General features: G+C 40.2%; 1 protein-coding gene across 1 annotated transcript in view; it reads right to left on the bottom strand.

The window, feature by feature from the left end:
- Nucleotides 1-6,751: 6,751 nt before the first annotated feature.
- The window catches only part of NOL10 (nucleolar protein 10), a 52,286-nt gene continuing 44,569 nt past the window's right edge, over nucleotides 6,752-14,468 (bottom strand). Inside the window, exons 20-21 of the mRNA XM_026845886.1 lie at nucleotides 10,685-10,787; nucleotides 6,752-7,370 (exon numbers count right to left, since the gene is read on the bottom strand). Of these exons, the coding sequence (XP_026701687.1) occupies nucleotides 7,251-7,370; nucleotides 10,685-10,787 (223 nt within the window). The 3' untranslated portion in view covers nucleotides 6,752-7,250. The remainder of the gene's footprint in view (nucleotides 7,371-10,684; nucleotides 10,788-14,468) is intronic.

Raw genomic sequence — 14,468 nt, 5'->3', positions numbered from 1 at the left:
ATGTGTGAGAAAAAGCTCTGAGCAGCTTTGCCGAACGCCTGCCCCTGCTTAGACTGGGAGCCGCATTACCCTTAGTCCTCACTTAAGCTATATTGCAGGTGTGCCCATGCCTGCCCAAGTACCTCACTGATCCTGACCTGCTCATTTGACCTTGGACCTGCCTTGTCATTATGGACTTGTCTGTCTGGTCTGTTGTTTGAACCTCACTGCTGGCACCCTCCTGCTCTTCTTGTTTGGCAACTGTGGGACTGCACCTCCCATCAGGGAGGTCACTATCCCTGCCTGCCTTGTCGCCCTGAGCTCAGAGCCTGCCTTCCCTCATAGAGCTGCCCACTCTTGCTGCTCCGATACCTCAAAGAACAAGGCTTGCAAGGAATCTTCATTCCTATCTCACCAAAAACCTCTTGGGCTCATATGTGTGCCTGGCAGCTTGGCACAGCCCAACTATATTTCACCTGTGTTCCAGAGACCCAGTGCTGGACACCCTGACGAGCCATGACTTTCTGTTCATAAAACGCAAACATCAAACACCTCTCCTGACCGAAGTGAGCAACATAGAAAGAACACTGCCTTCTTTGAAACATTCCCAGAGGAACTGTGAAACAGTCCCAGAGGGGGAAAAGGATTCTGGGGCAGGAGTTAGCAGGGCTTATTGACAGAGCTTTAAACTAGATATGAAGGGGGTGATAACTGGGCCTGTTAGGAATAAGTTCAAGGAAAACGTGCCAAAGCTTGAAGGATGGTGGACTGGTGAGGGGTCTCCCTCTGCCACTTCATTTGAGAGAAGGGGAAGATGTTTAGAAAACATGGAAGTGCCTGAGAAGTGTCTGGTAGGGAATGGGGCCCACACTCACAAAAAGGTGTTGAATCATTAGCTCATCTCAAGTGCATCTATACCAATGCCTGCAGTATGAGCAACAAACAGGGAGCTTGAGGCCATGATGCAGCACAAGAACTATGACATAGTAGCTATAACAGAAATGTGGTGGGATGCCTCACATGACTGTAGTGCTGAAATCAATGGCTACAAGCTCTTCAAGAGGGACAGACAGGGAAGGAGAGGTGGTGGAGTGGCCCTGTATAACAGAGAATGCTACGAGAGCTCAGAAATCAAGTATAGTGATAAAGGGGTTGAGAGTTTTTGGATTAGGTTAAGGGCCAGTAAAGCAGATCTTGCTGTGGGAGTCTGCTATAGACCCCCCAACAAAGCAGTGAGGTGGATAAAGCTTTCTATAAACAGTTGGGAGAAATCTCACTGTCACTTGCCATTGTTGTGGGAGACTTTAACCTCCTGGGTATCTGCTGGGATCACAGCACAGCACAGGGAACAATGCAGGAGGTTCCTGGAATGTGTGGAGGATAACTTCCTCACACAGCTGGTGAGTGAGCCGACCAGGGAAGGTGCCCTCCTGGACCTGCTGCTTGTGAACAGGGAAGGGCTTGTGGGGGAGGTAAAGGTTGGAGGCTGTCTAGGGTGCAGTGATCGTGAGATGATTGAGTTTTCCATCCTTGGACAAAAAAAGAGAGGGATTAGTAAAACTGTCACCTTGACTTCCTCAGGGCTAACTTTGACCTGTTCAAAGGACTGATTAACAAAATCCCTTGGGAGGCTGCCCTGAAGGATATGGGAGTCCAGGAAGGCTGGACATGCTTCAAGAGAGAAGGCAGAGGAGCAGGCTGTTCCCGTGTGCCGAAAACCAAGCAGGTGGGGAAGGAGATCGGCCTGGCTAAACAGGGACCTTTGGCTGGATCTCAAGAACAAAAGGAGAATCTATTGCCTTTGGAAGAGGGGCCAGGTCTCTCATGAAGACAATAAAAATGTACTGAAGTTATGCAGGGAGAACATTAGGAGAGCCAAAGCGCAGCCAGAGCTCAACCTGGCTACAGCTGTTAAAGATAACAAAAAATGTTTCTATAAATTCATTAACAGCAAAAGGAGGATTAGGGAAAATCTCCCTCCTTTACCGGATACAGAGGGAAACATGGTAACTAAGGATGAGGAAAAGGCCGAGGTGCTCAACGCCTACTTTGCCTCAGTGTTTAGCAGTGGAACTGGCTGTTCCCTGGACACCCAGCTCATGAGCTGGGAGATGGGGAGGGGCAGCAGACTGAGGTCAGCACAGTTGAAGAGGAGGTGGTCAGAGACCTGCTGCACCACTGGGATGCACACGAGTCTGTGGGACCGGATGGGTTACACCCAAGGGTGCTGAAAGAGTTGGCAGATGTGCTCACCAAGCCACTGTCCATGATTTACCTGAAGTCATGGCTGACTGGGGAGGGCCCATTGGACTGGAGGGTGGCAAATGTGACACCCATCTACAAGAGAGGGAGAAAGGAGGATCCAAGAAACTAGAGACCTATCAGTGTGACCTCAGTGCCAGGGAAGGCCATGGAGCAGGTTATCTCGGGTGCCATTAAAAGTCATATAATGGAAAACCAGGGGATCAGGCCCAGTCAGCATGGGTTCATGTAAGGCAGGTCCTGCCTGAAAAACCTGATCTCATTCTAATACAAGATGACCCAACTACTGGATGAGGGAAAAGCTGTGGTTATTATCTATGTGGATTTTCAAAAAGCATTTGACACAGTTCCCCATAGGATTCTCATAGAAAAACTGGCTCCTCATGGCCTGGATGAGCGGACGGTCTGCTGGGTCAAGTACTGGCTGGATGGACGGTCCCAGAGAGTGGTGGTCAGTGGAGCTAAATCCAGCTGGCAGCCGGTCACAAGTGGTGTTCCTCAGGGCTCGGTGTTGGGATCATTTCTGTTCAACATCTTTATTGATGATCTTGGTAAGGACATAGAGTATCATCAGTGAGTTCGCAGATGACACCAAGTTAAGCAGGGGTGTCGATCTGCATGAGGATAGGGAGGCTCTGAAGAGAGATCTGGATAGATTGGATTGGTGGGACAACGTTAACGGGATGAGCTTCAACAAGGCCAAGTGCCAGGTCCTGCACTTGGGCCACAACCACCCCCTGCATGGCTACAGGCTTGGGGAGGAGTGGCTGGAGAGCTGTCTGGGAGAGAAGGATCTGGGGGTTCTAATTGACAAGCAGCTGAACATGAGCCAGCAGTGTGCCCAGGTGGCCAAGAAAGCCAACGGCATCCTGGCTTGTATCAGCAATAGTGTGACCAGCAGAAGTAGGGAGGTGATAGTCCCCCTGTACTGGGCACTGGTGAGGCCACACCTGGAGTGTTGTGTCCAGTTCTGGGCACCTCAATACGAGAGAGATATCGAGGTGCTGGAGCGAGTGCAGAGGAGGGCAACGAAGCTGGTGAAGGGCCTGAACAAATTCTGTGAGGAGCGATTGAAGGAGCTGGGACTGTTTAGTTTGAGGAAGAGAAGGCTGAGGGGAGACCTCATCACTCTCTACAGGTCCCTGAAAGTTCATTGTAGAGAGGTTGGTGCTGGTCTCTTCTCACAGGTGATTAGTGATAGAACACAAGGGAATGGCTTTAAACTCCACCAGGGGAGGTTCAGACTGGACAGGAATAACTTTTTCACAGAAAGAGTGGTCAGTGGAATGCGCTGCCTAGGGAGGTGGTGGAGTCATCATCCCTGGATGTGTTTAAGGTTCGTTTGGATGAGATGTTGGGGGATATGGTGTAGGGGAGAACTCTGTGGAGTAGGGCTGATGGTTGGACTCAATGATCCCAAGGGTCTTTTTCAACCTGAATGGTTCTATGATTTAAGTCACATCAAGGGTACGAAATCCACTTTTCTGGGTATCACTGATTGTAACTGCTGCTAGCTCATGGAAAAAAGTAGCCCGAGACTAAATATAAGTTCAATTAATTTATGGATTTTTAAATTATATAGTATCTTCCTGCTTTAGAGACATGCTGGATATCCCTCTGCCTGTATGTGTCCTTCCTTCAGGAATATGGTTGCATCAGGAAAACACCTTTGGCACTACAGATCTGGTTTTGGTTAATTCGCTCTGGTCTTTCAAAATCTACATCAGCTGCTGGTTATCTAGTAGAGAATGAATTCATTCATAGCTAAAATGGAGATGCACAGAGCTTTGCCTCTTCTTCACCTTATACAAATGTCCTATTCCACCATGATCTCATGCAAGCCCTGAGCAATCCAGTGCACAAGTGAAGAAACCGTTGAATGGAGAACTGTCCACGAGGCAGGTGTCCTGGGCACAGCACGCAGACGGATTTACAACACAGTACAGTCTCCCTCCTTGGAGGGGCACATTACAGTGGGTTGTTACATATGCCATTCACAAATATTCAGAATCTTGAGCCTACTCTCATGTTCTCATTCACAAATGTTATCTGTGACCTCCAAATTTTCTATGATTATCCTCCAGAATGGTGGTATCTGTTGCTTACAGTTTTACCTCCAACTAGCCCTAATCACAGTCATGGTCCTATCTTTGCAGGCATCTCACTGGTTATGCTTAGCCTATTTAAGCACTGTTTAAAGTATATCCCAAATATCCTTTATGTGAAATAAATGGTGCACTAAGAACAATTTGCATGTGCCTTCTCTCTAGCAGTATGAAGTGTATTCTTCTAATCATACAGTATCCAACCTAAACACATGATCAGTATTATCACAATGAGGTACACTTTAAGTGCATGAAAAATAAAGTATACACTGACCTAAACCAGTGTGAGTCATGAGAATCTCAAAACAGAATACTTTTTAAGCTGAAAGTTAACCATTTCAAACCCAGTTCAGTACTATCCCGCAGATGAATCAGTTTATTCTTTTTTACCTCTCTTGACAGCCAACAAAATCACTGCTGAAATAAATATGCCTTAAACCATAAATGCACCTCTAGCTCTTGATCAGACATAATGGGATTTAGGCCTACCATGAAAAGGAGCAAACTCCTCTGAATTCCTATTCTTACAGTGCCAGTTCTGTCCAAGTAATCCCCAATTCTCCCTGTATCAATCAAAATGGTGGCAAGTTTCCACCATTAATCTTTCCACATTCAGTATAGCTATATAGATGAAACAAACACACCTGAATCGCATGGAGATAAATTCTAAGAGATAACACAATGCTCCAGGGGAAAGATGTTGCACTAGTACAAACTTTAACTTGTCATTGCACTTGGATTTCAAAGGCTTGAATGTTATCAAAAGACAAGACTCCAAAAAGAGGGACATACCCTGCAGCAACCACAACTGCATAACATTCTCTCAGTGGCTAAAGAGAAGTAATAATGATACTTCTTGATAAAACGCATGGGTGAGACTGACATTTAAATACTGGATAGCTCTGTATTAAAGTATGAGAAGCTTACAGACAATGAAGAAATTTGACAGCTAGAGGTAAAAAACAGGTATTGAGAGACTCATCCTTCAGCTGAATTCAAGGACAGCAGTGATGACTAAAACATATATTTTCAAGATGAAAGTATCAGGTGCAAATGGCATTTTTACAGAAAACAATATAATTAAAAACAGAAGCAAGGAATTAAAGCAGGTAAAATTAAACCAGGGACAAGAAAATAAACTTAACCATGTGACTGATTATTCTACCATCTAAAAAAAAAAACCCAAAGAAAAAAGCATCAGGCTGTGAGAAACCAAGGTTTTTACTGAAATAACTGCAAAAATTCTACAGAAAATACTGTCCAGGAGACCTGACCAGATGAGTAACTTCTCTGGTTTATAAAGCAAACACTTAACCTCCAAGTCTCTTAAAGACTGACAGTGATGGGGAGATTCACTGATTGTTGTTGGATCCAAAGTTCAGTTTCTTGGATTTAGCAAAAAGACAATTTATAAAGCCTTTTAAAAAGCAATAAACAAAGCTCCTTTAGGATCAAAGGTAAAAATTAATTTCTTTGCTTAAGTAGTGAACTACTTATGTAAATGATAGGTTTGTAAGATAAAAATCAAGAAGAGATGCTGTATCCTGGTTAGCAACAAGCATTCTTCTGGGAATAAAAGAAGACATAGAAAAGAATCAATCATTTCCTTAATGTTAGTTCTAGTTTCTAAAGTTATTTAACTCAAATGACTTTTTGAAGAATAGGAGGCTACTGGCATGGCCTCACTGTGCTTTATATGTGAACATATACCACTTGATCTATGTTGGACTATGGCTGGCTTACCAAAACATATTAAATATGGTGCTAGGAATTCTGAGTAAGGGCAATAATCACAAAATTTAACTTTAGTCTACCCTTCCAAGATTCCCCTTTGTACATCGGTGTGGCAAGAGATGTTTCATTAGAGTGACTTAGAGGAATCTAAAGCAGTCTTTCTCAATTGCCCTCATGATGATCATTTGTACCTCCTCCTGGCTACTAAGGCAACCCAAGTATATAAAGCAAAGGCAGTTTTTGATAAACATAATTGTGTGTCATCCTTCAAGAAGCATAACAGAAAAATCTTTTGTACCCTTGTGTCCTGGTTTTGGCCAGGATAGAGTTCACTTTCCTTGGGCTGAGAGGCAGCACAGCTGGAGGGATGGCCCGGATTGGTCATTGGAGTATTCTGTATCATGTGATGTTATGCTCAGTATATAAAAGAGGCGTGTGCTTTCTTAGTTCCATTTTCTGGTCAGTGCAGCAGGATCTTTGGTGTGGCCGGGATCGCTGCTGGGGGGGGGCTGCGTGCTGGTTGCCAGGTGGTGAGCAACTGCATTGTGTATTACTTGTTTGGACTTACTATTGTTACTCTTGTTTCGTTACTATTACTAAACTGTTGTAGTGTTTTGTGTTTTTTTTTCTTTTTAATTCAACCAACAAATTCTCCCTTTTTTGTTCCTCCCCTATTTCACCAGGAAGGGTGGGGAAAAAAATAAGTGACTGGCTGCATGGTGATTGGCTACCAGCCAAGTTCAAACCATGACACCTTGTAAAGGTAAGTTTTTAGACAAAATAATTTACCCTTGATCTTATATGCAGTCATAAATAAAGACTTCAGAAAGCAAAACCCCACATCTCAAGTTAAAGAAGACAGCCAGCCTTGTATGTAAGTTCTCACATAGAAAACATGCAGGGTTACACAATAACAGGTTGCTGGTGATTTCTGCACAAATACAGTTCACACTGGAATTTATAACACACCATACTCAGTGTCCTTTGGTCAATACTTTTACTTTCATAAACATGAATAATTAACACAGAGTCTAGCAAGTTCTTCTTTTTGTGTTCATCAATGAATCAAGAGATAAATACACTGATACTGTGTCCTGATTTGAAAAAGTCCCTTTTTCAAATGAAAAAATCAGATAAAAGAAGTCTCTTAAAAAAATAACGTCAAATATATCAATGAAACAGTCGTCCTCTTCCACGTTTGCTCTTGAGATGACTAGCAGAACGCCTAAGGGTTTTCCTCTCTTGACGATGTTGTTTCTCAGCTTCTTGCTGTTTCTTTTGCCGCTCTGACTGCAATATTAAAACAAAAATAGATTCAGGTTGTTGTAAACTTACGTATCACCAAATATCTACACATAAAATCAGAATTCCATTAGGGAAATCTGGAAATGTTACTGTAAATGGTGTCATGCTATCTTGTCTTAAAGCATACCTGTTGATTCCAGGTTTTCCTAGGCATTATCATTCACATATTTCAGAGCAAACATTTAAGACAAAGATATCAAAAGACAGTGAATAAAATAATGTATTTCAGATGAAAACCAATGTCTAACAACAGACTATAAAATTACACTCCAGAATTTGTTTTAACACCTTTAACAAGGTAGAGCAATTTGAGGCTATTTTGTATCTACTTTGATTAACTAATATTACCATGTTTAATATTTGCATAAATGGATTTTAACAGGACAGAACAATTACCTAAATTTGCTGAAACATACAGGCTTTCTAAAAACTGTTCTTAGAAGTTCTTGAAAGTGTTTGATATGTTGCATCCAATTCTAGAAAAACTTTCAACATGAAATGAATTTAGTATCTCTGCTCCTGTGGCACATGCTCTATGAATGTTTTTCCTCTTCAAAAACATGCTGAAAGGGTTTCATTTACATACCACATAGATGAAATGGCCCTTACAGCCATAAATTACTATTTTCTTTGGAAGACTAAAGCTTGTCTTCAAACTAAGCATAAACTGGAACCAGCAGACTTATACTAGCCAAACTCAGGCAACTGTCCATGCTATAAAAACACTACAGCAATCAGAGCACTTTCAATGGCAGCACAGGGTAAGTGTATTAACAGTGTGACAGAATTACTGGATACACAGCTGTAACCCCACTACATCTAATTCTGTAATCAGCAGCATTCAGAATGCTCACCTCTTCCTGCATCTCCCATTAAAGTATCACTTAAACTTGAGCTAGAGACTTGCATGCATAGACAATGTTTTGGCCAAGGTGAGACATGAACCAATTAACCAAATGTAGCAATAAGTCATGATACCATAAGTATCATGGTAATAAAAGCTAGTGGCATTTAGATGTTGAAATTTATTGACTTATGTTTCCACTACAAGTAGAAAAACAAGAAACCCACTATGTGAAAATAGTAGTCACACTCTGTCTCCAGACTTCATCTGAAATGGTCTTGAGAAATCATAAGTTAATACAATATTGACTGCTTATCACTAGTGTACTGAAACTGAATGATCTTGATTTACATTTGAAGCTTTGTGGTTTGGGTTTTGGTTGGTTATTTTTGTTGTTTTTTTGTTTTGTTGTTTGTTTGGTTTTTTTAAAGTCCTCTATACCTCCCTAGTAGTGTAAAGTACTTAGGTATTTTAGAAACCCTGCTGTTTTATCTATTTGCTATCATAAAGCATGCTGAAATTGAAAAACAGAATGCCACACTGTAGGAACCATACTAAAATCCCCTGAAAACTAAACTTTGAAATATCAATGACAATTTCATTGCTGGATCTGTCAGTGGTTGCTGGGCATTTGGGAGGCTGCTAACATTCCACAAATGCAGCAGCCAAGTTCAGTCTCAATTTCACTGACTTACAAGATAGAGTGATGCCAATCCTATGGGAGCACAATTCTCTCTCCCACTAATCTTTCTATCTACTCTTAAATATACCTGCACTTTAAGGAAAGGGCATTGCAAAGCAGCAGCTGACAATCAGTGTTAACACTAAAACCCCTTTTGGCTTGCCAACTTCATCTCTGCATCCTCTGAAAAGGAGTGTCAAGACACAGCATACTGCACAGCATGACTTCTTCCTAGCTCTCCCTGCTACATTTCCAGGAACTTCAGAATATATATACACAGGGTCTGTTTATTTGAGAGAAGACTTATTTTGCTATTCTGTTGATAGGAGAAAAGATCTCCACTCTAGATTCATGATTTTTCTTTTAATTAGAGTTTAAAAAAATCTTTCTAATGCAAATGAGCGTAACATACATATTTCAATAAAGCAACATCAGTTTAAGTCAGAGAAAAAAAAATCCATATATGTTAGCAGCAATGTAACTAAAAAACCTCAAAGCTACAGCATATCTGATGGAATGAAGTAAAAATGGCATTCTGATGCACTGCTGTATCCATCTTCTTCCACCTTACTCCCAAATCTTCAGAAAACTGTTAGCAAAAGGTGACAGTTAATTGTTCACTACCCACTGCAAGAAACCTTGTGGCTCTGCACTTTCTAATGTAAAGCTACTATAAAAAAGACTGTGCTTTTGAATCCCTGCAAATCCCATTTAATTAGCTGCAAGACACTAACGTATCAGTTACAACAGTTGTAAAATCCCCAGAATGGTTATCCTACACAGCACTGCAGAGGAATCTGTGACTTATTCCACAGTCAACACATTTTAAATTACAGCGATACAGGAATCAAAAACAGATGAAAAATTACATCTGCAAACAGACAATAATCTGGTAAAACAAGTAAGGTAGAAACAGTCTAATAAATCTAGTTATTTAAAAAATCTTTTTCAGGCATACCCAATGTGACAATCAAATAACTACTTAGCCATTCTTGTGACAGCAGCTTTACTGGTGAGAATAGTATTTGACCACTGGTAAGGAGAAATGTATGATAGCAAAGAGTCTTACCTGAGGAAAACCATTTTTACCAGAAGTACATTTTGTCAGCTCAAGCATCAATTAATAGGGGTCTTCAGCTTTTATAATGTGTCCTTTTCTCAGCTGTAAAGTAATTTTCTAGCAAAAAATCCCTAAGTTTCTACAGCAGTAGTAGACACAAGTGTGCATTTAACTCTGCCCACACTATAGGCAGCAGTCAACTACACACTTCAAATGGAATTTAGCAAGATGAACAGGACCAGAGCTCATTCTTGTGATCTGTGTTACACAAGTCCAATGACAAAAAGTGGTTATGAGCTCTGCTTCTGTCATGCTGAGACATAGCAACACTATCAACCAAGAGAAAGTCTGTCACCTACAGCATCCTGATTGCATTCGGACCTGCACACTGAGATCTAATCAGTCCTGGCACAGAAGTCAGGTAAGGTCACAAGCTTCTGATGGTATGTCTGCAAATAAACTATTAAAAGATGGAAGCCAGTATTTTCCACCGGAACATAAGATTTTATGAGTGCTGCCTGAGTTATAAGGGTATAAACACACAGTGTACTACCGGAGGCTTTCATTCTCTTGGCAAGAAGCAGAAGAGTTGGCAGCTTATAAAGAAATGAAGAGGGACATTTGTTTGATGGTTTTAAAGTTCCTGTTCTTTCATGCAAAAACTAAAGTTACTTGTGTATTATCTTAAAAAATTATATATATATATAGCTCACCTTCTTTAATTTGAATGTTGCCTGTTTGCTGCCTACTGTGGTATCAGACACATTGAGTGTGCCAAGTTTTTCTTCAAGCTTTAAACGATCTCCAAGAGTTTTCCTGCAGAGAATAATTAACATTAGTCCCTATTCTTGCCATCTTTTTACTATAATAAAGGCTGATAATGCAGTCAAATCTAATCTCCATTTCTCTGAAACCTTGAAATGCCATAACTATAAAAAAATAAACATTCAGTAAACAGAAGAGACAAGTTCAAATCATTCCCTCCAGATACTGCTCTCAGTAGAGACACTTTTGAAATTTATGTAAAGTTCATTGTTTTCTCTGCTAAAAAAGCAACAGGACTCTAACCACACCCTTCTATTGCTATAGTTTTCTACAAAATGTCAGAAAAAGTCAGGAATATTCAGCTGCAGTAATAGATACATACACAAATAAAATAACAGTGAGGCTAGATATATACAGTTTCCTTGAAATCTTACCATTTCTGAATTAGAACCACTTTTGAAAGAAGGAAATAATCTTGGCGATATATCAGAATGAATTCATCAACAAATGAATCACTTTGCTGATAGAGACAAGCTACTTAGTCCAAATACAAATGACTGTTCAGACACTGCGCCTGTAACAGTTTAATGCAAATAGTTTTCTAATCAAGCGAATGTGATAAATAAGACAGACTCTGACCGTGAGCTCCACATGAGCCATGCCTTCAATCGCATGATGCTCATCAATTAGTTTCTGTAAGCAAGCTGCTGTAGAGCCTCTCCCTTGGGCACTGAACTCTAGCATTTCTATGGAGGAAGTAGCTGTTGCAGTTGAAACTGATACTGCTTTTAGCTTTCCCTCACTGGGGAAGTTAATGCCCCTACAAAATCAAGACACAGGGACATGCCCCAGTTGCTCCAGGTTGAGCTGACATTTAATATGACCCTTGCTGACCTCAGTAAGCTTGACTCTAAATCGGAACAACTGAGGAATGGAAATGCACCTTGTCCCCCCATAGCCTCCAGCAGAGGGGTGAGGTGGGCAGGCAGGGATGGTGCTGACTTCAAGCAGAGTCTCTAAAGGCACCTGTGAGTCCTAACACAGCTAGTCCTTGGCCCTACAAGGGCCCTACATGGAAGTAGTACCATCTGAGAATATGACATGGCTTGTATGATCAAACTCACTCTGCAATGAGCTTAGAAAACATTCGCCTAACTGTAAACTCAAATTTCTGCAATTTGAGATGCTGCTAATAATGAGTGCCGTATTAGGGCTCTCTGAAGAGGGCTAAGAGACTTTTTTTTGTACAAGTTTTAAATTGGAAAATCATAAAAATACAGATGATTAGCAGCCACCAAAGTCAATGGCATTCCTATGGGGCTCATGGATTGTGGCCTATGCATGAAGTCTCTGAAGTCCGATGAATTTTGGTTAATGAGCCATTTTATGTAACAAAGACTTCAGATTAACAATGAAAAATTAATGTCAAGAATTACTTTATTTCTCATGACTAGGTACTTTGATTGTATTTTTTTTCTGTAGTATATTTTTCATTGAGTACATGTAAAAACTTGTTCCATCTGTGTGAATCGGGAAGACAAGCTAAGCCTTAGAGCTAACTATGGCAGAAGATCAGTCACCGACATTGTGGTGGGATTTCTACATTCAAGTGAAGTCCCATTTTTCTCCCCTTTGAAAGTGAACTGGAGAAATATGGCTACTACCCAGCAATTATTTAGCATGACTGCCTAGATACTGCTTCAGTCAGGAGAAAAATTAAAATGAGGAGATATTAGCAAAATGCTGTGGGGTTGCAATTTTACTGAATAATTGCAGGTAGGGCTATATTTATCTGACAATGTACAGACCTCAGCACACACTGATAAACAAACACTTTCAACAGCTGGGTTGTTTTTAAAATCATCCTCAACAAATTGATTCAAGGTATACACTAACACTAGTGTTACTAGAAGCAACTTCCCTTGCCCTATAGTAGAAAAACCCAACCAACAAACAAAAAAAATTGCCCAGGCAATTATTTTTTCCTTGTTATAAAGAGAACAGTTTTCAGGACTTCTGCTTTAGTTTAGCAATACCTAGGAATGTCAGCTACGCTTTTGTTGGCTTTTGTTGACTTTCTTGGCCACTTCTGAAGATACATTTACCTTCATACTTTATGAAGTACAACTACTGTAGCTTTTAATTTTGACATGCTCTAACTTCAGTAAGAAACCTTTTAAAGGGACATCAAGAAAACCAAAAGAGATCTTAGCACACTCATAAAACCCCTTCCGTTTTAAGGATTCCTTTAAAGTTACTATGTAAGGAACTTAAGCAGTAAGTAAACAAAGCAAAGTTTTACATCTTTGCTGATATGTTCAGCAGGTCTTCATGTGTAAGCAAAAGAGTGTAGAAGGGGAAAATGAAATGTAGACTGATTTGAGACAAGGTGTTTTTTACAACCATGAGTAAAATTTGCAGCTTTCCTGCACAAAGAAAGGTGTAGACTGTTGGTCTATGAAGAAATTTATAGTACGCACCACTGCTTTAGAAGTTGGGCTTGGAGCCATGCTGAGTCAGGAACATGTCAAAAGAAACACCCAGTTTTATATAAGTCATAAACTGTTTCCTCAGGTAGAACATTATACGATTAGAGAAAAAAAGAACATCTAACCATTAAATGCATAGTGAAGGTATTAAGGTACTTAATTATATTGGTCACAGACCATCATTCCATTACTTGGATAAATCTCAAAGACAAACATGCCAGCCTCACCAGATTGTACATGCCACTACAGTCTTTCCAATTTTCAGTACATTACTTGAATTAATTATTTTTATGCTGACTACTTATCACTGAATAAGGCCAGCAGAAAACATATTTAGGTATTTTCTTAATAAAATTCTAATATGTAAAAATGCTTATTAACCAGACAAGTTAACTCACAACATGGACTAAGTCTTTATGACTACAGAATTGTATCAGCTATATAAGAAACTGATACCAGCTGTTAATATTAAAATTTCCTCTAAGAATTTGAGGAATATCAAACCCCGTACGCAGAACAATGCTTGGATAAGCACAAATGGGATCAGTCAGTATAGAGCTAATTGCTTAGACAAAAATTAAAAAAAAAAAAAAAAATATCACAGACAATTCAAGGACACCAACTCAGAAAAACATGAAGGATGTAATGCTGTCATTCATTTTGTTTGTCATCCTAGTCTATCCTCAACTTTCTCTCCTTTTTTTAACATTTTACATCTCATCTATGCATTTACCACACAGAGGGTATCTAACTTAATCCACCCTCATTATGCACCACACCTTGCAAAATATTCTCTGCAGAGAACTAGCAGCAAATCTTAAAACTGATTCTCTCTCCCCTAAAAGCAGTTTTTGAAAGTCTTTTCATGGTTTATGTCATTGCTGATATTCTTCCATCCACTAGACAGATCTGTGGTATTTGTTTTCATTTTTCCTGAGCTGAAGCAATGATTTTTCTCTCTCTGTATAGCAGATGAAAGAATTTATTTTGTCTTGTGTCACACTGTACTAATTTATTCTAAATATTTCTCTTCCTTACACCTGTCTTGACTTATTTACTTAACTTTCAGTATCCTTGTTCACATTTAAGCCTTCCATATTTTGGACAAAATGAAACCTTAATACTTCAAATTGAGTGTCCTTGAGAATTTCCTTTAGAGGTCAGGAGCTGAATTTGTGTAAAAGAAGTAGGCTGCAGCCACACTGCCTTTTAGGGAAGTATTTCAGTGGCAATGAGATACAGT

This window comes from Athene cunicularia (assembly GCF_003259725.1).
Source record: "Athene cunicularia isolate RWA chromosome 3 unlocalized genomic scaffold, athCun1 chr3_part1, whole genome shotgun sequence".
NCBI classification, from domain to species: domain Eukaryota; kingdom Metazoa; phylum Chordata; class Aves; order Strigiformes; family Strigidae; genus Athene; species Athene cunicularia.
The sequence above is the reverse complement of the archived record's forward strand: the minus strand, read 5'-3'. Positions and strand labels throughout refer to the sequence as shown.